Consider the following 24,173-nt stretch of genomic DNA (forward strand, 5'->3'; position numbering starts at 1 on the left):
GAATGAGGTTAATAGAGAATGTGTCCAACAAAAAAATATATAAATTCCAAAAGAGGCAAAATAAGAAAAATACCAACATAGAATAATACCAAAAACGATAGGACAAATAACGAGTGAGTCTAAAAACAACATACACTAACATCGTACATGCCCAAAGAAGATGTTGACGAATAACGAAATATGCCGGAATAAGAAATAGACCAACGACAAAGATTACCAATTATGATATGAACGACCCACGAAAGTGACGAATGAAGAATGGGCGACGAAAGCAGAACGGGATGAATTTAACAATTTGACAAAAAACGATTGTGACGAGCCAAGACGATACCCCTAGAATGTGCCCCCCGTGTTATCACAGATTAGCTTATAAGATAAAAAATGAATTAATGATTATCTCCGAAATGGAGTTAATTAGAATACCGGATTCTATGAGAAAGTTACTTAATTTAAGCTCAGGAATGCACCCTTGAATTTAACGGGGAAAAAAACACGGTGTATAAAAGAATTTTTAAAAATTACGCTTTTCAATTATACATACCCAGTCTTCTCTAAAAACTTTTTCCTTCTTGTATCCAAACCATGAGTGACATATAGAGATTTAAATTCCGGAGTTAAGTTTTCAAAATCGTCACCATCCATTTCATCAATTTCTTTTACGATCTCAACTATTTCCGCCTCCTCGTACACTTTTTCCACTGGTCTAGAAAATTATACATAAATATGTACAATTTGGTATACATAAAAATTGTACTCGGGTAGTTCCGCAAATCACCTGTCTGGTCGGTCTGATCCAATTGCGCGTATTAACCCGACAGTTGGGAATGTTGCATTTACCAGAATAAAGTTTTATTTGAAATCCAAGAAAAAGAAAAAATCAACATATTTTCTTTTATAAATGACACTAAAGAACACTTACTCTTCTAACAATTCGTTTTCACGTTGAGCTTCTTCATATGCTTGCGCCCAATTGTTAAATTCTGATTGACACAGTATCAAGTGTATGTTCTGTATGCAGTGCTTACTTTTAATAATTGCTGTAAGCGCTATCGCTGGCTGGTTGAATGTAAAACTCGTTAATGAGTCTACGACAAACCCACGATTGAATTTTGGCTGAGCAAAGAAGTCTATCAGTAGTTCTTGTGTCAAGTCCTTTGAAAAACATTAAGATTTTTAGTATAATAATCTGTTACTAATCTGTACGTGTATTATACATATTATATTGTTGATATATTGTTTCTGATACTGTTCTTACGATAACGTAGTATTACCCGTCCCCAACAGCATGGCGCAAAAGTAGGTTATATGTTATGAAGGCCGATTTTGATGATTATTATAGTACGTCAATCTATCTACTTAAACTACTGACGTGCCATCAAAAAGTTATCAAAATTTCAAAATGGATCAATAGAAAATATGGGACAGAAGTTTCCCTTTCCAAAATATACACTTCTTTATTTCTTGTGAATTTACTTGAAATTTCCAAGATCTTTCTAACCTTTGAAACTTGAGGCTCTATAACGATTTAAAGTCTATAATGATTACTACATTCTCACTTAAATATTGTACTTAAATAATTTAATAGGCTCTTGTAATACCTGTATTTTTTTTTTTTATTACTCGGTTGATTGTAATTCTATTTTAGTTTGAATATTGCAAAATTATTGCAAATGTTGGTGCCATTAGATTATACTCGTAGAAGTCAGATGAGGTAGAAGTCAGAGGTGAGCCGTATGAGGTCAAATAATCTTGCAAATACTTACCTGTTGAAACATCGTCGTAGATCCCATTGCTTCCACTACATTGCTCTCTTTCTCTTTCTTTTTTTTATCGCCAGCCTTTGACCGAGGTGTAGTCATGTTTTTACTGTTCGCTAAGGCTTGAAGCTTTGTTAAAACCACATCAAACTCATCTTCTGTTTCACCGCCTAATTCTAGATATTAATATTATTCGTGTCTTTACATGTTTCACAATTTCTATTTTCTATACTTAATACCAGGATGAATGACAAACTCGGAAATGCGCAATTCTCAAAAATGAAAAAGACAAAATGTCTAAAGAATTCATAATTCGACTATAGTAGTTGAATTGTGATTTCGTATACCAAACTATAATTGCGTAGTATTGATAGGTGAACCCCGCATGAAAAACTGTGGCTTTTCAGTTTGTGTTATTATAAGATGTAGTGATATTCATATATGTGTGATAGTCATATCCAATTATAGATGCGAAATAAACCTTTTTCTGCTCGTCGGCTGTAATGGTTGAATTAAGATTCCGTATACCAACTATAATTGCGTACCTTTCATGTACTCGCAACTCAACTATAATATTAATTTGAGAATGGCTGTAGTCAACTATGAAGAATTTGACGAATCACGTGTCGCCACGCTCCCGTAGAAAAGACATAAACGGGCAACTATTTCATGACTTTCATGAGCATATTCATTCAACGCGAGTTTATGTCTTTTGTACTACATTTTTGTCTACTGAGATACTTATCAATTTTCATTAATTATTTAGATTTTATAGTTAAAGAGTATTATACTAGATGACTCGTAGAAAAAGTATTGTATACAATAGTGATATAATCGAGCTTTTCAATCTCGTACCTTACTTAGGTAACTGAGCTAGCTTCGTTGCCTAAACCCGGTACTCGACTGAAAAACTCTATTATATCACGAATGTATAAAATACTATTTAGTGTGTTACCTTTTTTTTTATTATATCGTTCGCCATTTCCTAAATAGACCAATACTCGTAGATCGTTTATTAACAAAGTGCCGTACGTCTATGAAAATGCTGACAGTTCAATACAAATAGGTCTATACGCATCTCTCAAATGGTTAAATTTTTATCATAGCATTAATACGAAAGTGGAGGACCCACGCGAAATCACCATATCATACAAACATAGTCTTCATTTTCCTCTCAGGATATTAACATTGAAAATATTTTGACACAATTTGTTGTATATCAACCACAGCTATTCCTCTGCGTCGATTTTTTTCAAAATTTTAATTATTATTATAAGAGTTAGGAGCATTTCAATATTTGTATAAAATCTTCCTAATTTTTACAATAATTCAAAAATCTAAAAATTCATACGTAGGGGCAAATTATGTAAAAAAACAGAGGAAAATGGGGACTACGCGTTTATGGAGAAACGGCCACTTTTCTCTTAACACCGAGAATCTAAAAACGATTGTAAAAAGCATTAGCAATACACCAGTGCACACCTTCAGGATGTTCGTTTTCTACTTCATCATCTCTCGCGATACTTCTTTTGTATATTTCATATGCTTCTTCCATCGCACTCTTTATTATTACTTTGGCTTCAGTATCGAGACAGCATAATGCTTCTACCATACACATATCAATGTTAACTGTCGGTATGCCTAATCTCATACCAATCGTGTATGCCATTTCTTGTGATTGTAATTCTAAAATTTCAAATGCATTAAAAAGGACAGTAAAGGTATGAGTATCTGGTAATACTTAATTCTTAGGCCATGGGTTCGAGGCCTTGATACTGATAAGATTTCCAAAAATTATGCAAGAAAAATCATTTGGATAATAGTTTTTTGTTATATTAGCAAAACATCGTGCGTGATGAAACCTGCATACATACGACTGAAAATATACCGTATTTTTATTGAATTCCGTTAACTGCGGGGTATCGGTAAGTACGTTTGAGGAAACTAAATGGCATAGTTAATTTTAAAAAGAAACTCTTACTAAACACGAAACAATATGTAAATAGGCCTTAAGGAAGTGTACACGCTCCTAAGGACCTTATCAGATAAAAATTAATTATTGATTATCTCCGAAATGGAGTTAATTAGAATACCGGTGTCTTTATGGAAGTTACTTAATTTAAGCTCAGCGATGCACCCTTGAAATTAACGGAAATAAAAAAAAACACGGTGTATATTTAAAGGCGTATGTAAAATATCTAGACCGCAACTATATTTTTTATTAAGAGAGCGTGTGTAGGTTATTTTGAACACCTCACCCGCTTAGCTATTTCTGCTGCTGACTGTATAAACAGCAATGTTCAGTACATTATTACCCTAAATGCTATACCTTCACCCGGAGAACCATGAACAAAAACAATGAGTCCTTTGGATTGTACTTCGTGTTCGTTACTAGAACTATGATGATCAAATGCATCCAAGCATTCTTTAAGTGGATCTCTGCCGTCATCTTTTAATGCTTTTATTTCATCTTAAACAAACATAGGGTATAAAATATTTAATAGTGTTGTTTCAAGTGGTATGTACATGTGGCAGTGATGCCATAATCATTTTTATTATAAGTACCTGCTATTATTTCGGCTTCAGATCTAAATTTTCTTTGAACAATTTCTGTGGCCGTTTTGGACGATGCTATTTGTTTTCCAGTTTTAGGCGTTTTAGGGCCCTTTCTGTGTAAAACGTACAAAAATTAATACTAAGTATGGAAAGTAATTAAAATGACGAAAACTAATATTAATTACATATTACATACTTAGTCGTAGTAGATGGTGATTTTCCTCTAGCAGCTGCTTCCGCCTCCATTTGCCTAAATACATTAAAGGCCCATCAATATTTAAAATAGCTATTTCATATTTAATAGCACAGTACAAGAGTTATTGTTAATAATATGATTGAAAACTCATACTTTTTAACGCGTTCTTTAAAATGCTTATAGAAGTTAACTATTTCATGGTGCATGCCAGCGCCAGGCGTTATTGCAGGAACAAGCATTTCTTCCGGTTTGTTGTAGTATTTATATAATAATTGATAGATTTCTTCCTCTTCAGTCCAGATTCTGGAGGATAAAAAAACATTGTTCAAAAATCGACTAAATATTACACACATTTGATATTTTTTCCCGAAAATTGTCAAACACAGGTAATAAATGTAATAATGAACACGGATTATTGCTAATACTATTTAACAAATAACAGTTTACTCGTAACAATAAAGAAAACTCATTTAATTTCTAATGTCCCGATTATAATATTATAAATAATACTCACTGATCGCTATGTGCGAATATAAGTTCTATAGGAAAGGGGCAGGGGTTAGTTAAGCCGAAGTAATTGTCAGTTGTTTCTGCCCACGGCAGTGTTGGAGGAAAAGCAACGTTTCCTCCGATGACATGGACTTGAGGTATAATGCCAACCCCTCTTACTGGTATTGCCATTTTCCTGGGATTCATGTGGAACCGAAATAATAACATGCCTTCATAAACCATCTGTTGAGATAATTTACAAAAGTTAACACCGGGTTCTTAGCATATAGTACCTGTATAAAATACATAATGCCAAGTTTCATGTTTTTTTTGTTGGACGGGACAATTTTATAATTAGTAAGCTTCAGTTCAGCTCTAAGCTGTACTAAAACTGCATGTGTAAATACTATATAAACGAAAGCTAGTACCAACGCAAATGATTAAAAACTTACTTCCGTGACTGGTTTAAAAGCAATGCTGAGCCATCCACCCTCACCGGGCTCAAATTTTCCAGAATTATCCAGCACCGTCATAGGATTATGTCCTTGAACTTTAAGTTTCAATGTGACGTACCAGATACATGTTGGTTTGCCCCTATAAGATAATATAATAAGAGTAAATAGTTGTTTTTAATTACTAAATGAAGTTTATACCAGTGCTCGTCACAACGTACACATTTTTTAAAGATATTGTATTTATTATTTTGTCTCCACATCTCACTGAGCCGAAGTCTATGGCCTCGACGTTTGATGCCAGGTAAGGCACAGCACAAAGTGCTTTCACTTTAACAGGAATTGTGATTCCATAAGGTACCTATAAAAAAAGAAGTTTAGTTTGAATATAGAAAAACCGGCCAAGAGCATGTCGGGCCACGCTCAGTGTAGGGTTCCGTAGTTACTCTTCCGTCACAATAAGCTAAACTGGAGCTTAAAGTATAGTAAATTGTTAACCAAGGGATGACACGGTACCTTTCACCCGAGTTAAACAAATAGGCAAATTTGCATAATCAGTACCTAATTAAAGTAAGTCTTTTTACTATGAAGGGAAAACTTTTTGCTATAACTCAAAAACAGCTAAACTGATCATGTCCGCTATAGTTTTCATTTAATGTCTTTCTTAAGCTCTACTTCCACAATTTTTTTCATATTTTTTGGACCTATGGTTCAAAAGTTAGAGGGGGGGGGACACATTTTTTTTTTCTTTCGGAGCGATTATCTCCGAATATATTCACTTTATCAAAAAATGTTTCTTGAAAACCCCTATTAGTTTTGAAAGACCTTTCCAACGATACCCCACACTCTAGGGTTAAAGCGAAAAAAAAAAATCACCCCCACTTGGTATCCTAAAAAAAAAAAAATTTTATATTTTATTGTACGACTTTGTCGGCTTTATTGATTTATATATCCATGCCAAATTTCAGCTTTCTAGCACTAACGACCACGGAGCAAAGCCTCGGACAGACAGACAGACAGACAGGCAGACAGACAGACAGACAGACAGACAGACAGACAGACAGACAGACAGACAGACAGACAGGCAGACAGACAGACAGACAGACAGACAGACAGACAGACAGACGGACATGGCGAAACTATAAGGGTTCCGTTTTATGCCATTTGGCTACGGAACCCTAAAAACGATCATTGTCCAAGTATTTACACAATATATCAGAGTTCTTAGAAAAAAAACGGATGACTTATGATATTGAATTTATGAAAATGAAGTACACTTAAACATTTGAGTAAACCACATAATAGTAAACGAACTAATAATTTAGTTAAGAGTCACACGAAGCTAGCCTTAGCCTATTGGTGGCGAGGTCACGTGACTTAAGTGTATGTATGTACCTAAGTTAGTTTACCTCTATTTTGAAAGTGTTTTCAACATCTTGTTCCAATTCATAGAAATCTTCTAGGTTGGGTGAGAAAGTGACTTCCATTTTACCACTCTCGCCCGGGTTCAACTTGCCGCACAACTTCAATCCCAGCCAACTTGGCAAGTTTATGGGCTTGGCTAAATGCAGCTTCGTGACTATTGGGCCGTAATTGATTACTTCTACGACGCATTGAACCTAGTGTATATATATATCATATTAATAGTACCTATAGTCAACATCATTAGTAATATAAGATAGAACAAAGTGCCAAAAGTATCTGCCACTCCCTAATATTTTTACAAATAGACATTTACAAGGAGACTTTACAAAGTAACTTCCACACTCTAAGTAATTATTTAACGCTACATAGAGGCGTTTGATCATGAATAGAAAAAAAATCGTTTAACATCAAAAATATTTTGTCAAAATTACCGGTATTGTCGCTGACTGTAAAATCTATAGGCATAATTTATTCTCGTCGGATTCTCTCGGTATAAGGGCACTCACATTAATAATCGTACCCAGGTTAAAAATATTACTAACCGTGCTACCCGTAATAACAACTCCGAAATCGACGACATACGGTGTTGTTAGAAATCCAGGAATAGGACCTATCTTTGTTTTTGTGGAATATGCCACTAAAATTTCTGGGCGCAATTTAATATGCTCTATCACCAGCATTCTCTCAATTGCTAAATCAATATCCATATTCGAAGGATAACCATCCTGAAAATAAGATAATAATAGAAGCACATAATATGATTATTTAAAAAAGAAAACCTTGTTGCGCTTTCTATAACATTAATTGGTTTACCCAATCCGAGCAAATGTGCCAATCGCGTTGTAAATCAGCATCGTTAAAACAGCCGTCCGTCATAGGTGTATTTACGTGATCTTTATTGGCGAGACTAAATATTTCGCTTACAGCCCCTAAGTATTCCTCAGTCAAAGTTGGGATGGCTAAATAACCTGTTTCAGGTTGTAGCTGAAACATAATTTGCTTAATACAAACCGATTCACCGAAGCCGATGTGCACGAAATAAACTAACAACAAAAATTATTGCCGTTAACGACGCAATTAATAATTTTAAATGTTCAAACAATATTCACTATTATAATAAACTATTTTCGGTATACAAGAGAATCATAATGACAAATAATTACATTTGACAAACTGCTACAACACTTACATTCACAATTTCTGGCCTCGGTAAGGAAAGATACACCTGAGGAATTACTCCCCAACCAAAAACTTCAATGGGGATGTGTGGTAGATGCCCTACCTCCAACAAAAAAAACACTGTGAAAGTAACCTAGCACACCAGGTCGTACCACAACCTGTATCTCTATCTTCTCCTCTGGTTGTAAGGTACTTTCTGAAGGCAACAGATCCAGTATCGTACCGTTGAGCTCAGTCTCGAACTTTGGTTCATTCAAATACGTCTTATATTCAAAAACCAATCTTGCAGTATTAGTTAAAATCAATAACTCAGTTTCATTGTCATGGAAAGATCGGATTTTGAAATTCAACTTATGAGTATTGATATTGTATTTTATCTCTGAACTTTGGCCTGTGACGCTAATAAACTCCGATGGTCCTCCTAATACTTCGCATTCCAGTACAGCTTTAACATTTACATTCCAACTTGGATTAAATATGATGTGAATATTTTGGCAATCATTGGGTTTCATCAGTCCTTTAAATGGCGTGACTCTTAGTAATTGGTTTGTGTCTATTTTATTGCCATGTTCTAATTTACGGAATTTCCAAATCCAAGGAAATTTCATATCGTATTGAAAAGGTATCATTGGAGCGATTTTTCGAATTATTTTGGTTCTTGGTATATTCACATCTCCGGATTCAGGAATAAAAGCACTTTCATCACTGAACGGAACGTTTGATGTTAAAGCAGATGCCTTTTGGTCGGATTTTTCCAATGTATCATTTGGACTATTTGGAGAGTGAAATGGAGCGCGATATCCCGCACCCATTATCTCTTTTAGTTTATCTATAAAAATAATGGATTACTGGGCCGTGTAAAATACTACAGGTACAGAAACGACTAGTAATACGAACCTCCTGGTTTTGTAAACCCCGTATCTGTCTCATAATATGATGAAGTATTGATATCGCCATCTTTACATGGTAACTGCAATTCAGGTATTTCAGGCTACTCTTGAAAAAGACAAACATTATTAAAGTCTTCCCCATCACGGAAAAATGGTGTTCCGGAACTTTGGGAGGCATGCGCGGAGCCGAAGCCAACACGTAGAGTCCCTTTTGACACTTTAATAAAATGTAAGGGGTATACCAAGCGGATGCTGCCCTTGCCTGTGACATGGGACGCACACAGAGGCAGCAAGCCGCGCCGCAAGTATGTAAAGACTATTGAGAGTTGCTTAAAAATAAAAAGAACTAGGTTATTGGGCGAAAGCGATGGACTAAATACTGGGCTATGGGATAGAAAACCGGACGCCTGCCTAATAAAATGGTATGCAATTTTATTTTCGACAGACGGTGACTTACCCTCACAAGGTGGACCACATAAAGCGATATCTAAGATGGCTCAAGGGCAACACTAGTGTGAGGGCTGAGGGTAGAGAGGTGTGAACTTTAAACATATAGCCAACTCGCCACTTATGTTTCCACATCTATCCTCGAGAAAGCAGCATTAACTGTTATAAATAAATCATAACCCTAACAAAATCCTCGTATTATAGGTACGTGTAGGTATCTAGGTACTTCGAATTGGTAATAGATTGTAGGTATTTCATTGTGGTTGAGTTTCTGTGGAGAGATTGATTTTTATATCTTACCATGACATTACTACTAATGACACACTTTTTCCATTGGAATCTGAAACAAACTAGCAGCGGTGTAAGGTTTTGAAGTTGTATTGTTTTGCTTTCGATGCTGCTATTTACAATGCATTGAAAGTCTATCCGTGGCGAGATAACTAATATATTGGGAAAATTTATTCTTCCAATTATTTTAACAGCATCCTAAAAAACAATTTATCAGTTAGGTATTTGATGGCATCAGAAATACAGGTATATTGACAAGAGTTGAAATTGGATAGCGGATTTTCGCTTATTTTCAATAAGTACCGCGCGATGTAAATGATAAAGAACGTACGTGTGCAATCTATGCATTAATAGCCTTCGACACGTGTAGAATTTAAACAAGTTTATAACAAATATTACCTTATTTTTATGCCCTTTGAACTGAATTCTCATGGAATCACTATAGATTCTAGATTTCAAATTCATGTGTTTTGTAGTATCAAACAAAATCTGTAATTTCATAACTTCTTGATCTTCTAGTCGCTCTTCAACATTTTGGGTTAAATTAAATGCCATTTTAATTTTATTTATATCTTGAAAAAGTTCAGCGCCCCCTTTCTTAATGGTTCAACTGGTTTTAATGTCAAATAGTCTATGAATATTTTTGATTGCTTGGCTCCAAGTTTGAGGATATTGGCTACATCTAAATCACTCTCTCGATAACAGATGCAGGCACACATGTTTGCATCCTCCTGCGCAACCTTATACGTACTCTTCTTTTTGATAATTACAAAGGGAGGTTTAACATTTATATCTATATCCAAAGGTAATTTAGATACATTTTTAATTGTTACTATTTCTGCAATGAATACATGTTATTAATGTTATTTTTATTTAATGATTAAAATTAACTACCTACAGGTTTAACTTAGGGAACAAATCAATATATATTTTAATTTTAAGTAGGTACTATACATGTATAAATTATTTATGTACTGACGTTATAGACTAAAGTAAAAGTGACCCAGCCCTCCTCGAGTGGCGGAGCCGAGAGGGCGGATTTGATCCGGCGTCTTCAGCTTATGCGACTAACCCCTGCCCTCTACCGCCGGGACCTCTAGGCCAGCTAGGTAGCCTAGAGGTCCACATTCGCGAGGTCTACACTAGTAAAATAATTTGATTTGTCCCCTAATTAAAATATGAGAAAATTACTTCAATAATTATATTAACAATGAAAAATTACCAGTTAATTTATAGTACTCGCTGTATGGTCCAAAATCATATTGTAACTCTAAGAGTGATGTCGACACTTCTATTTTAGGATCCACAAATTCGGCAATAATTTCACACTCCAATAAAAGTTCTTTTTTATTTATGCCTTCCACGCTGCCTACTAAGTACCACATTTCCTTAACAGTCGTTACTTTATGAGAAACGCCTGTTATTGTTAATTCCATTTTTTCTCCAGCTGCCATTTTGAAAACTCTAGGTTCCAGGTTAAAGAAACCACTGAAAAAAGCAAATGCTAACATAAAATCAAACAACTAGAATTCCTTTACAAATTACAATTTTTGTTTTTTATGTACACGTACGCAGTTAGCGGTTGCGTCTTGGGTGCTTTGTAATGTTCGCTCCATTCTAAAGCATGCATTCGCGTTCCTTTATTTTCCATGTCTACCTTAAAGTTTAGAGGAAAATTCGTAAAATGTCGCCCAAGAATTACTCGATCACGTAGCTCACCAACTACAATGCTTGTTCCCGCTCCAGTGGCTGACAGGGGGATAAGCTGAAATAAGTGTTAATCAGTATTTATCTAATAGCACAATCGGAATAGAACGAACTTCGAAATTTCTGGACCAGTCCTGAAATTTGGTATGTATGTAAAATAAAGGCCTCTTTTTCATGTCCACACCATCTGCCATTAGGGAACCTCGAGGAATCGCAGCCGTCTTGTAAAATGTGTAATATCCTAGAGAAATTTGCGTTTTTCTTAAAATCTACGGTATCTAGGAAAATATGATGAACCCTCGAGAAAGCAGCAAAAAACGTTCCGTTACTTTTCGTTTTTATTTATTTATTTAAATGCAATAATAGCTCAGAATGTAATTCACATAACAAAAAAAAAATTCCACGGTAAAAAAATGGCTTAGTGACCATAATTTAGAAATTAATTTGAAGAAAACTAAAATTATACAATTTTAACCGGTACAAAAAAACCAATACAATTAAATTTGGAAAGTAATTCGTATAAGATAGAGGAAGTTACAGAATTTAACTTATTAGGCATAACAATAGACTGTGGAATAAATTGGAAAGGACATATCCAAAATATTAAATCAAAAATGTCTAAATTTATATATGCGCTTAATGTACTAAAAACTAATACTAATTTTAAATGTGCGTTATCTGCTTACTACGCATATGCGTACGCATGGCTCCGCTACGCCGTGGTGCTGTGGAGGACAGCAACGAGGCCGACCAGCTGTTTGTGATACAAAAGAAATGTGTTCGTATCTTAGCTAATGTGCGTATCCCAAACAGTTGCCGCCCATACTTTATTCAATATAGGTTATTAACCTTGCCTTGTATTTATATATTACAGGCTGCACTTTTTGTTCGGGAAAACACGAGAACTATTAACTAGTACTTAAACCCATAACCCGACTTTCTGGTGTGAAGTCGCAGTCGAGTAAAATGTTGATAATAATTCATATTCCTCTGGGTTTGCTATTATAGGGGACATTCCCTTGGAAGCTTATAAGCGCTAAACCTAGATTCAGCAAGTATTTTCTATAACAAGATGTATTTTTTCGCAAAGATATCTAGGACTTTTTTGTGTATAATTTAATAAAGTTTAATGTTGTCTTACACCATATTTTCATAGAGAACGTAAATTTTGAGTAAAACGCGAATTTCTCCAGGTGGTTCACATTTTTCAAGATGGCTGCGATTCCTCGTGGTCCTCAAATGTCAAATGGTGTGGACATGAAAAAAGGCCCTTTAATTTACATACATACCAAATTTCACGACTGTCCCAGAGATTTCGAGGTTTGTTCTATTCCGATTGTGCTATAACTGAAATTCCCTACTTTTACAAGCTTTTATTCTACGTATGTACGTAAGTATGTAACAAACTATGTAAAGTAGTTGTCCGATAGTCTGAAGAATTTGCAAACTATTTTTCATCCACATTTTTCGATTGAGCCAAAATTTGGCATACTTTTGAAAAATCGATGACAATGCAATGATAAGATGAAAAAGAGCTAATCTGATGGACACCAAAGATGAATAAATGTGAATATCATACAACATATTTTAATGTGACCGATCTCATAGAAGTTTTAGAAAACTTACAATGTCTTTAACTCTTTCCAGCTGAACCACAGCCTTGTTAACATACGTGTCAGCATCGACCAGATAAAGCGTGAGACATAAATCTGTTTCGCTCTCGGGCTCGATCTGCCCCTCGCTGGGCTGGATCTGCCATCTGCCGTCGCGGTTTAACTGCAATTCATAAAATGGCAAGCAGTGATGGCACGGTTTGAATAGCATTGGTGCATTGACATATATTTAAGGACGGGCCTTACGAGCAATAAGAACGGGGCCAGTACAGCGGTGTCACGCACACGAATTCGAGCCAATCGTGCAGTCTAACGCCACAAAACGATTGTTTGATGAGTTCGAATCACGCGTTGGTCGCAAGTCGCAACTATTTGCGTTAGACTGCAAGATTGGCTCAAATGCGTGAGTGACATCGCTGAACTAGCACCATTCTTAGTGCCCGTAAGGCCCATGCTTAGATATATGTCAATGCCTTGGTGGGTATTCGTTGGGTGTTGTTCATCGCTAATTTATACGTGTAATTTTGCCATCAGACGTAAATACTTTGATTACGAGTAATTATTTTATAATAACAATATTTAATTAAATAACAGGGTAGGTTTTCAGAATCCCACAAGTAGCCTTAGCGCTTTCTTGTGATTATTCTGTCCTTTGAATAGACAACCCAACGGTGTTGTTGGACGTTAGACTTTATGTCCTACAAATTTGAAATGAATTGAGTAAGTAAACAAGTAATTATAACTTTTAGAACTCAAAAACCCTCGTGAAAATCAAAACAGATCCATCATTTGAGTCTAAATTTATCTAACAACCCGCACAGCCCGCAGCACGGTCTCGACAGGCACACTTTCAATAAATAAAAAATCACACTCAAATCATTGATTAATCAGTATGAGGACACACACTTTATAATACCCCTCTATTTTCGTCAGAGGTTAAAAGAAGATTTTGTCATCTAGGCAACAATTACTTGCACCGGTACTTTATCTTAGTTAAAAGTGGACTCTTTATTATCTTCAATTTTACTTATAATTTTCCATTTTCTATTAAATTAACATGGCTGCATACCACCGAAGCTCTGTAGTGCACGACGACCGGCGAATCATTGGTCAGAGTTAAAGTCTTCCGCGTTCTGCTGAGTAACTTCACCTGACCCCAATGCAGAGCCATAGGAGTGCAGGTGACGATCGGCCGGACTCCGCACTCTAAAACGTGGCATATGTCCACGGGCTTTGACAATCCGAACAGATTTATCCTGAGAACATGATTTTGGATTTCCATAACACTACGCTAGAAAGTAGTAGTAACTACTTTCTAGCTACTTTTAAGAGCCCATCAACGTGCTCACTAGCGCCACTGCTAAATAATTGTGATTATTTAAATTTAACGACAGATATTTAAAAACCGGCCCAGAGCATGTCGGGCCATGCTCAGAGTAGGGTTCCGTAGTTACTCTTCCGTCACAATAAGCTAAACTGGAGTTAAAGTATGGTAGATTGTTAACCAAGAGATGAACTGTGGGTGTACGTCTTTTTACTATGAAGGGGAAATTTTTTGCGATAACTCAAAAACAGCTAAACTGATCATATCCGCTATAGTTTTCATTTAATGTCTTTCTTAAGCTCTACTTCCAAGATTTTTTGGACCTATGGTTCAAAAGTTAGAGGGGGGGGAGGACACATTTTTTTTTCTTTCGGAGCAATTATCTCCGAATATATTCACTTTATCAAGAAATGTTTGTTGAAATCCCCTATTCGTTTTGAAAGACCTTTCCAACGATATTCCACACTGTAGGGTTGAAGCAAAAAAAAAATTTCACCCCCACTTTACGTGTAGGGGAGGTTCCCTAAAAAAAATTAAATTTTTAGATTTTATTGCACGACTTTGTCGGCTTTATTGATTTATATATCCATGCCAAATTTCAGCTTTCTAGCACTAACGACCACGGAGCAAAGCCTCGGACAGACAGACAGATGGACATGGCGAAACTATAAGGGTTCCTAGTTGACTACGGAACCGCTACGTACTGTATTTTGTATTTAAGTACCTTTTGAATACATCATAATAGTTTTTACGTTGCTGGATACGTCAATCTAGGCGTCCAAAGTTAAAACGGCCGTATTGGTTTTGAGTTCATAGATCGACAAATCTAGCAACATAAAAACTAGTTTGATGTATTCAAAAGGTACTTAAATACAAATACATTACGTAGCAACCCCCTTTTTTAAATATCTATTGTAAAATTTAAACAATCACAATTATTTAGCAGTGGCGCTAGTGAGCACGTTGATGGGCTCTTAAGCACGTGCTGCAAATATTCTTGATGCTACGGCGTAGCACTTCGTATAACATGCGGACCTTTCTCTAAGAACCCCGAACGCCTTTTTAATTTTGGTCATTTTAGTAGGACACCTGTAGACTTTCCTCTACTAGTATTTATTCATAAACTGGCAACTAGTGATATACATCCTCTACTCTATTTAGTACAATTACATCAAATTAATATTTCTGAACAAAATTTCCGACGTTTCTTTGACGAAATTTTCCAAATTAAATCGGGCACACATTTGTCATATCCGACGATTCCGCTACGTGCTATTACTTCGCGCACACATCAATCCAGGAGTCGTATTCAGATATTATAACATTACAATGAGTTCTTTTCCTTTGCTGTGCCGTAAAAATATCTATATGATATTAATTTTACTCCGTCCTTCTCAAACTAATTCATTTCTGTTAATGGCAACGAGATGCACACAGATAACCGTTATGTTGGCTCAGTATACCTAACCATATAATTAATTTTTGATCCGTTAATTTGCTACGCAGCAATAAAAATTGTTTAAAAATAAAGGTAAGCCGGGGGAGTATTCTGCATTTAAAGAAATCTAATCAAATAAATCGAAAATCAAAGAAATCTAACCTGATCATATACTCTTGAACACCAAGAGCGCATGTTCTTATAGTAACTGGAAATGTAATAACACTATGAGGCTTTATAAATCCTTCTTTATTACCGACTATGACTTGTAACGTCGTCTCTTCCTGAAAATATATGTATTTATCAATGATTAATGTGTGAGTTATTTTTACTTCACCAGATCTTGATACTTACTTCCTGCTCTAAAAGAGTGTAGTATCCTTTTATCTCGTTCGCTTGAACTTGTATTTCATATTGATAAGGAAAATCCAAAAAACATGCGCGCAGATTGATATCTGGCGCGGGAGTGATCTCGGGAACTCTCGCGTCGAAAGTCACTGGTAAAATAATTGGAGGACTGTCCGATTTCTCTAGCTCCAATTCGAGAGATGTCTGATTTGCTCGTATCAAATTTGCAGTTAATGTTACCTACGGGGACAAATTAAAGATAAAGATAACTAGTTTATTTTAAATTATAGCATATTATATATATTACAGAGATAATTACCACCCGTTATAAACCTTATACCTCTGACACGAGAAGATACCGATGCAAGAAACTGGGCAGGACTTATTTAGGCCAGTCTATTATGTTACTAACTTAGGCCAGAGGCGCTACGCAGCCAACGTTTCCAATTGCCATACGTTAATACCAATCCATGCAACTCTGTCGGGATGCGTTGCGTACATTTTATGAGCTTATGAGCTTATAAGCGTAACTACTGTTAAACCAACTTTGCGTAATTTAACTTTAACGTTACGTGTAGCGTAACATCGTGTATGCTACGCCTTCACAGGGCAGATTTTTATTTTTATTTATTTATTGAGTATGTATTTACTGTTATAATTAAACATTACTTTATTTACTATACGAACCCTTAGAGAAATCCTGGATTCAGGCCCCAAATAAATTTTTGCTGGCTGTATGTCAAATTCTCTCGGCCATTGAGGAATTTCTGGCTTTGGTATTTCCGCCAAAGCGTAGTCAACCAACATTATACTGCTCACTTCCGGACCATCCGATGAAATTTTTACTGATGCACTCACATCCACAATTGATTCATTTATAACGTCAAATTCTAAGGTTGTCGGTACTCCTGTAACAAGATCCGATAGAACAGCCACGAAATAAAGCATAAAGTTATTTGATAACTAAAATAAACATAAAGGTATACAAACGGTCTTACCAAGGCTCACAGTCCCAAAGTCCAAACTGGGTATACTAAACCTTACAGACGGGTAAATCACTTCTCCTCTGAAATTAAAAGGATAACTTAGTAACTACTTTAAATTTGTATTGTAATGTGATGAATTTAAATAAATGAATCAATCGAATATATATTTTTTTCAAGTTAGCATTAAAAAAAATACTTAAAGCAAGTTCAAGGCGTGTAATTTTTTTACGACTTTATAAATGTAATTATCTATCCAACAATAAGCTATAAATAAACTTAATAATAATAATAAAGACTGCAAATAAACTTAAAGGAAATAAAAAACGTCTCCCAAGTCGTGGCCGATGGGTAGTGTGCCCAGAAGGCTGGCCGCCCGTTGGATGGCCATGCTTATCCTTGAGCAAAATACTGGCCAGCTCTATGGTCACCTGTGGCATCTATAAGGCGCGACGCCAGGTCCTTGTAGAGTCGACACGCGCTTGGCCCCACGGCCACAGCGTTTCGACCCCAAACGCCTCGAAAATGTAGCTACTGCCGAGGGTGGCGTATTTTCGGCGTTTGAGGTCTTCGGCCGCGGATGCGGCGCGCCCAGTATCACTGCTGTTACCCGGTAGGCGTATAATTAGTCTAATAAATACTCACTTCAAATATAATTTCAACACCACCTCCGTATCGCGTATGAGGAAGTTGACTTCCTCAAAGTACGGTCCCTGGTTTGAATTGCTGAAGGAGATGACGAAGATGTCCTGTTCACCGGGGCGCAGGCAACGCAGTGCGGGCGAGCACGTCACGTGGCTGCCAAACAGTGTCGGCGTGTCCTGGTATACTATCACACCGTTTATGTGACCTGGGTCAAGCGTTACTAATAAACATCTGCATAATTACAGCAGCGCGATAGAAGTGCGATAAGAATAAACATAATTATATATAGGTAATAATCAAACTGTGAATACGTATGCTGTTACTACGCCACTAGCCTTTACCCTTAATCGCCCGGCAGTATGTAATAAAGAAACATCTTATACGTTACAACATAATACGACAAGTAACAAAATTACTAAGTAGTAACACTAGTAACTAAATGTACCTATATCTATGTAACTACTGCGTTTTATGCATTCTTATGAATATATTTATAATTTTTTGTCGAAACGCCAACGTTTGGGCTAGTCTAGCTATAGACATAATATAACCGCGAAAATCGACGTTCGAAAATTGCGGGCATTTTTCTCTATCACTCTAATTACGTCTTAGTGAGAGTAAAAGCGATAGATCCCCGCAAATTGCGAATTTCGCCGTAGGCCCCGTGGTATCTATACAAAAGAAATACAAAAATACTTACCTATGTATATTTACGCAAGAACATGTTGTTTCAATTTATTTTTTCATTCATTAACATTCATTTCTAAAACAAACTGGCGAGTTAATGAAAAAAACTTGCCTTTATTGATCGCAAGTATTTCAAAGTTGTACTTCTTGTTTATATAAACACGATCCATATCCAAGGTTTCCAAATTGAGAACGATTTCCGGAGGCAAAGAGGTCCCGACCATAGAAAGCGGCATGCGATCTGGTGTGCCGTCCATGTCCAAGTAGGCTACAGCTCTAAACTCGCCTATTGCTTGCGGGTTGAAAGTTATCGTCAGTTCTGTCGATTTATTTGGCCATAGTTTTCCTTGCTGAAATCATTATTCTATAGTTAACTATGGATCAATATTTAATTTAAATGGAGAAATTCTAGAGATGGATATATAGAAGAGGGCAAGATTCTAACCCGCGACCTTTTGGAACACCGGTTTAATCGCTCTAACCAACTGCGCTAGAGAAGCTCATCAGATCTTTGCGAATTTTTCCATTCGTACCATTTACAACACAAATTAAAAATTTTATTGCGGGGGGCGGCAATTTTCTTCGATATTCGAAACGTCACGACAAATACTTGCGAATAGTGTAACTTATACGGGAGTTGCTATTTGGTGAGGATTCCGAACGTTGGAAGGCTCAGCTCCTCTTTCCTCTTAATATCTTCGTAAAGTAAGACCGCTAAGCACGAAGGATTTCGTACATTGACCCGTCATTTCCTATCTCTATCGAACGCACATAATTATATAGTTGTCCCGGTCGCACGGTGGCATTATCTGCCGACATCATCGGCGGGACAGACAGGTAAAAAATTCTTTGTGCTTAGCGTCCTTAGGGCGAATAATGTTATCAATTATTTAATAGGCACATACTGCAGACCAGGGATCGGAAACCGGTATTTTTTGTATGGGAATGAAAACGGTATTTTTTTGTTCTTTGTTAATTATTTCATTTCTAATTGGGCAATCTAATAATACGAAGTCGTTATCTAAAAACACAACCGAGTCCTATATTTGGAGTAAACAATAAACCGAAATATATTCATAATAATATTTCAAAGTTTTTCCAAAAAACCGGTTCCGATCCCTGCAGGCTCGACTGTACGGTGTATCAATATTAGACTTAACAATTAACGACATACTCACAATGGGTGTAATAGAAAAATGGGTGTCCTGGAAATGTAACGTTTCATCGACTACGAGAGAATGTATCTGGTCAAAGAATATCCGAGTATACACACGGTCATGTTCGTCACTGTTTAAAACATCGTAGTATACGAGTTTTTGGCACTTCGCTGATTCGTTTCTTTTAAATTCGTAAAGTATATGTGCTAGTTTCACTTTCTCGTCAAAATCTGTTAAAAAATAAAAACTCCTAAAGTGTGAGACAATAGATACAGAGACTGACTGCTATCTTATATGTTATGGCTTATTGGTAATTAGGTTAGAGGTAATATTGGGTTGGGACTCCTAACTTAGGAGGATTTCCTCCTAATGGTAGCCCCATGTTACAGTTACAATTTACTGTCATTATTCTTTGAGTTACGCATTTGTAAGAAAGGGATAAAATGTACCTACCTACATGAATTCATGCTTGCAAAGTTTTATGAATAAGGGCGTTTGTTTTAATATTATGATAGTATTTCAAATACGTATTTAATAAACAGAAACGACTGGACCTGTGCACCTACACAAATGATAGAGGGGAATTGAGTTATGAAAAATCACTTGATTGAAAATAAGTAGGTACCTTGTATGACATCTTCATTTTTCATGCACATGTAGGTGAGAAGGTGTTCAGATTTGTTGGTGATCTTAAAGGTTTGCTGCCGCACCATCGTCTTGTATGTTTCTAAAAACCTGACCACCTGCTTTTCAAGTTGAATGCTGACCAGAAATGTTGATCCGATAAGTCTTATTTTAAATATTTCGCCTGGATAAAATAAGTAGGAGGTATGAAGTATGTAGTCAAACAAACATAAGATAAACATAGATATTATTTTTGATGGTCAAGTTTGGGCTTATTCTAGAACATAGTCACGCCGGACTTGCGAGACGATGCGGATATAGAGAGGGAGAGGAGGGCCTTGTCTGTGCGAGGTAACATGATTGCCCGCAGGTTTGCTCGGTGTACGAAGGAAGTGAAAATCACATTATTTAGGGCTTAAAAATAAAATAATAAATAAATATTATAGGACATTATTACACAAATTGACTAAGTCCCACAGTAAGCTCAATAAGGCTTGTGTTGAGGGTACTTGGACAACGATAAATATAATATATAAATATTTATAAATACTTAAATACATATAAAACACCCATGACTCAGGAACAAATATCCATGCTCATCACACAAATACATGCCCTTACCAGGATTTGAACCCGGGACCATCAGCTTCGTAGGTAGGGTCACTACCCACTAGGCCAAACCGGTCGCCAAACCTTCTACACCAGCAGCCTGTGGGTAAGGTCCGACCGAGATCTCGGTCTCGGTCTCGGTCTCGGCATTCTCGGCCAAAAATCGGGCCGAGATCTCGGTCTCGGCTCTCGGCCAAAATGGGCCGAGATTCTTGCCGAGACCGAGACTAGGCGATAAGTTATCATTGGTGGATTTGAATTTACCGCGCACGAGCACCACCCGTTGGTTGCATCGCCCGCTTGGTGTAACGTTTTTTGTGATTTTGATTGGTTTCGTACCCACATTTAAAGCCAATTACTTATCAAATACGATGTTGGGATCGGATAGGCTCGGTTGCTAGCAATGACTTGTTCTTTGGTTCTTTTCGTTTTGTGTTTGTGTTATTGCGGAAGAGATAATAAATGAGTGTATATTGTTATTGACATGTAACTTAAATTAACTTGATGTGGGTGTAAGATGACACTGGATATTTTGATACTTAATATATTTTTGTTTACGGGAACAGTAGGTAAGTACAAAACAATACCTGTGGCGGATTACTGTTGTGGAATATTGGACATAATTTCTTGCTAACTTTGCGGATGCTTCTATGTAATTTTGACGAAATTCGCGGTGTCGTTGTTGAGACAGGTTGATTTTCATTTAATGTGGCTTAACTTAATAGCAAGTCACTAACTGAACGTTAAACAACGAGCATTTGTCACAATTTAACGGGCCATAAAGGTGCGACCAGACCGCAGCTTAAAAAACGGTCACGATACGGAATCGCAGTGACGCGTCGTATGCGTACCGTTTTTGACGCATGCTCCCCACACCGCTGCTTAAAATACGCTGACGCACCGTAAATTGATCTGCGTAAAAATCGCAAAAAATATTACACGGAGATCTTATGGCAGACACCACACCGGTGACGTAAAAGACGCAAATGCAGCGTTTTTTACGCAAAAAGATTCGCGTGAAGCACGTCACTGCGATTCCGTACCGTCACCGTTTTTTAAGCAGCGGTGTGGGGAGCATGCGTCAAAAACGGTACGCATACGACACGTCACTGCGATTCCGTATCGTGACCGTTTTTTAAGCTGCGGTCTGGTCGCACCTTAACGCTGGAAAATTACGTGTTTTGGGTTACAATATATAACTTTTTAATTTTGATTATTGCTATTGTACCTCTTTTTGTACACATCCGTACTAGAAAAACCGGTCAAGTGCGTGTCGGGCAACGCATAATGGAGGGTTCCGTACCTTCATACAATACAAAAAGCCAGACAAGCAAAAGAGCGAATGTTCGTGGCACTTACTTCGTTTTAATAAGAAAATATTCAAAATATTTTTTTCTGAAAAAGTATGTATTACAGCTTAACCTTACTAAGATGCGACTTACATAATACCTACACCTTCGTTCCATATATCATTATAAAATATATCGTATAGTTTTCGAGTACAATGGTTGTGACATACGGACAGACACAGACAGACGGCAATGGCGAAACTATAAGGGTTTTTGCCATTTTGCTACGGAACCCAAAGAATACTATTTAATAGCGCTACGAATTGATCATGATAACTTTCTCTGATTGGTCGTCGAATTTCGACTATTAAAACATGTTGATTGCAAAAATCGTATTTTTTTCTTCTATTTTATAAATTCTCGGTCTCGGTCTCGGTCTCGGTCTCGGTCTCGGCCGAGACAGAAAAAGCGTTCTCGGTCGGACCTTACCTGTGGGTGAGTCATACGCAGCGCACATACAATACGCGCAGGGTTCTATATAATATTCAGGATGCTGATGAAGCGGCCGCGACGTTGCAGTGCGTCGGCTATGTTCGCAGAGGCGCGCACTGATGGCTTTCACGCCGTCAGAAGGAAGAGAGTAGCGTCACTGCTGAACAGAGCACGCGGCAGCTCCAACACCATCCTAAGCATGTTCGCTGAGCGCTTGAACTGCCCCATGACAAAACACTGGGTAGAAATCATCACTGGCCAAACAAAGTGATGATTTCTACCAAGTGCCGCTAATAATTAATTAATTAAATTTATTTTTGTAATCATTTATTATGTAGGTAGCTGCAAAATCTGTTATTTAATCTATTTTTAGTATTTTTTGTAATGTGTCTTATGGGTTGGTATACCTGAAATAAATTATTTTTATTTTTTATTTATTCTTCTGACACATCTAGAAAAATAGCGCAATAATTAACAGAATAAATATTATAGGACATAGGACATAATTACACAAATTGACTAAGTCCCACAGTAAGCTCAATAAGGCTTGTATTGAGGGTACTTATACAACGATATATATAATATATATATGTATAAATACTTAAATACATAGAAAACACCCATGACTCAGGAACAAATATCCATGCTCATCACACGAATAAATGCCCTTACCAGGATTTGAACCCGGGACCATCAGCTTCGTAGGCAGGGTCACTACCCACTAGGCCAAACCGGTCGTCTATAGTCTATAGAATAATTATTCATTTTATGAAATCATAACCAAATAGTTTAGATTCTTACCGGTTTCAAACAATGCGAATAACGTGCCTTCTATGTGTCCTTGGCGCATTGTTTTAACAATTGCCTTTATTTCAACATTTTCGTCTGGATTTAAATAAACTGATCTTGGTTCAAGTGAAAATGGACTAAAACATAATTTCGTAAAAATTACAAACTATGACTCCATTGAATTATTTTACTTAAAAGTTATACTACTTAAATACTATAAACTGAACTAGAAGAAGTCCAGCGGTGGCCGAGAGGCGAAGAATGAACTAATTATTATCTGATACGTGGACTAAAGTGTTTGTAATGTAAGTTTAAGCAACAATGCACCAAAAGCTTATTAAGATAGTTAGCCTAGAAAATAACTAGGTGTTTTATATTAGGATAACTTACCATTTCGTGTCCAACTTGAAGCCAGCTGACGTCAAACCAATGTTTTGTACCAACACAATGACATGATTTTGAACTTTTAAAGGCGCTGCTGGTATGGTAATTTCATCAGGAAAATCAAACACAGGCCTAGGACCCATAGCTGGATCAAAAAATATGTATTATTGTTGGACCTAGTCTTATCATATCGTAATTTTGTACAAAAAAAAAGACATCAGCAAGCGGTTGAATCCTGATAGTGAAGTGACCCCGCGGCGGCACTACAATGCAAAACCGGTATTCGTACAGTAGTGTGTTGGTACCCCCGGGGGTATGTCCTTAAACTACGTCGAAAAGAGAGGTATGAGCATTATGAATGTCATCTCGCGTTGTGTGGTAGGGCACAGCACAGTGGATTTCATT

General features: G+C 36.7%; 1 protein-coding gene across 1 annotated transcript in view; it reads right to left on the reverse strand.

Moving 5' to 3' along the window:
• LOC133533249 (hydrocephalus-inducing protein-like) overlaps positions 1 to 24,173 on the reverse strand; it is a 64,509-nt gene that overhangs the window by 33,969 nt on the left and 6,367 nt on the right. The window contains 32 exon segments of the mRNA XM_061872203.1: positions 523 to 703; positions 920 to 1,152; positions 1,764 to 1,933; positions 3,240 to 3,504; positions 4,073 to 4,227; positions 4,323 to 4,426; positions 5,024 to 5,241; positions 5,451 to 5,592; positions 5,672 to 5,811; positions 6,860 to 7,069; positions 7,418 to 7,600; positions 7,689 to 7,859; positions 8,065 to 8,169; positions 8,171 to 8,883; positions 8,952 to 9,045; positions 9,692 to 9,877; positions 10,079 to 10,254; positions 10,257 to 10,517; positions 10,902 to 11,167; positions 11,251 to 11,444; positions 13,013 to 13,162; positions 14,069 to 14,255; positions 15,924 to 16,045; positions 16,116 to 16,349; positions 16,797 to 17,017; positions 17,108 to 17,175; positions 17,738 to 17,942; positions 18,537 to 18,774; positions 19,603 to 19,811; positions 20,207 to 20,389; positions 23,397 to 23,521; positions 23,775 to 23,913. Coding sequence (XP_061728187.1) covers positions 523 to 703; positions 920 to 1,152; positions 1,764 to 1,933; positions 3,240 to 3,504; positions 4,073 to 4,227; positions 4,323 to 4,426; positions 5,024 to 5,241; positions 5,451 to 5,592; positions 5,672 to 5,811; positions 6,860 to 7,069; positions 7,418 to 7,600; positions 7,689 to 7,859; positions 8,065 to 8,169; positions 8,171 to 8,883; positions 8,952 to 9,045; positions 9,692 to 9,877; positions 10,079 to 10,254; positions 10,257 to 10,517; positions 10,902 to 11,167; positions 11,251 to 11,444; positions 13,013 to 13,162; positions 14,069 to 14,255; positions 15,924 to 16,045; positions 16,116 to 16,349; positions 16,797 to 17,017; positions 17,108 to 17,175; positions 17,738 to 17,942; positions 18,537 to 18,774; positions 19,603 to 19,811; positions 20,207 to 20,389; positions 23,397 to 23,521; positions 23,775 to 23,913 — 6,248 coding nt within the window.

This window comes from Cydia pomonella, unplaced genomic scaffold, assembly GCF_033807575.1.
Source record: "Cydia pomonella isolate Wapato2018A unplaced genomic scaffold, ilCydPomo1 PGA_scaffold_143, whole genome shotgun sequence".
Lineage (NCBI taxonomy): Eukaryota > Metazoa > Arthropoda > Insecta > Lepidoptera > Tortricidae > Cydia > Cydia pomonella.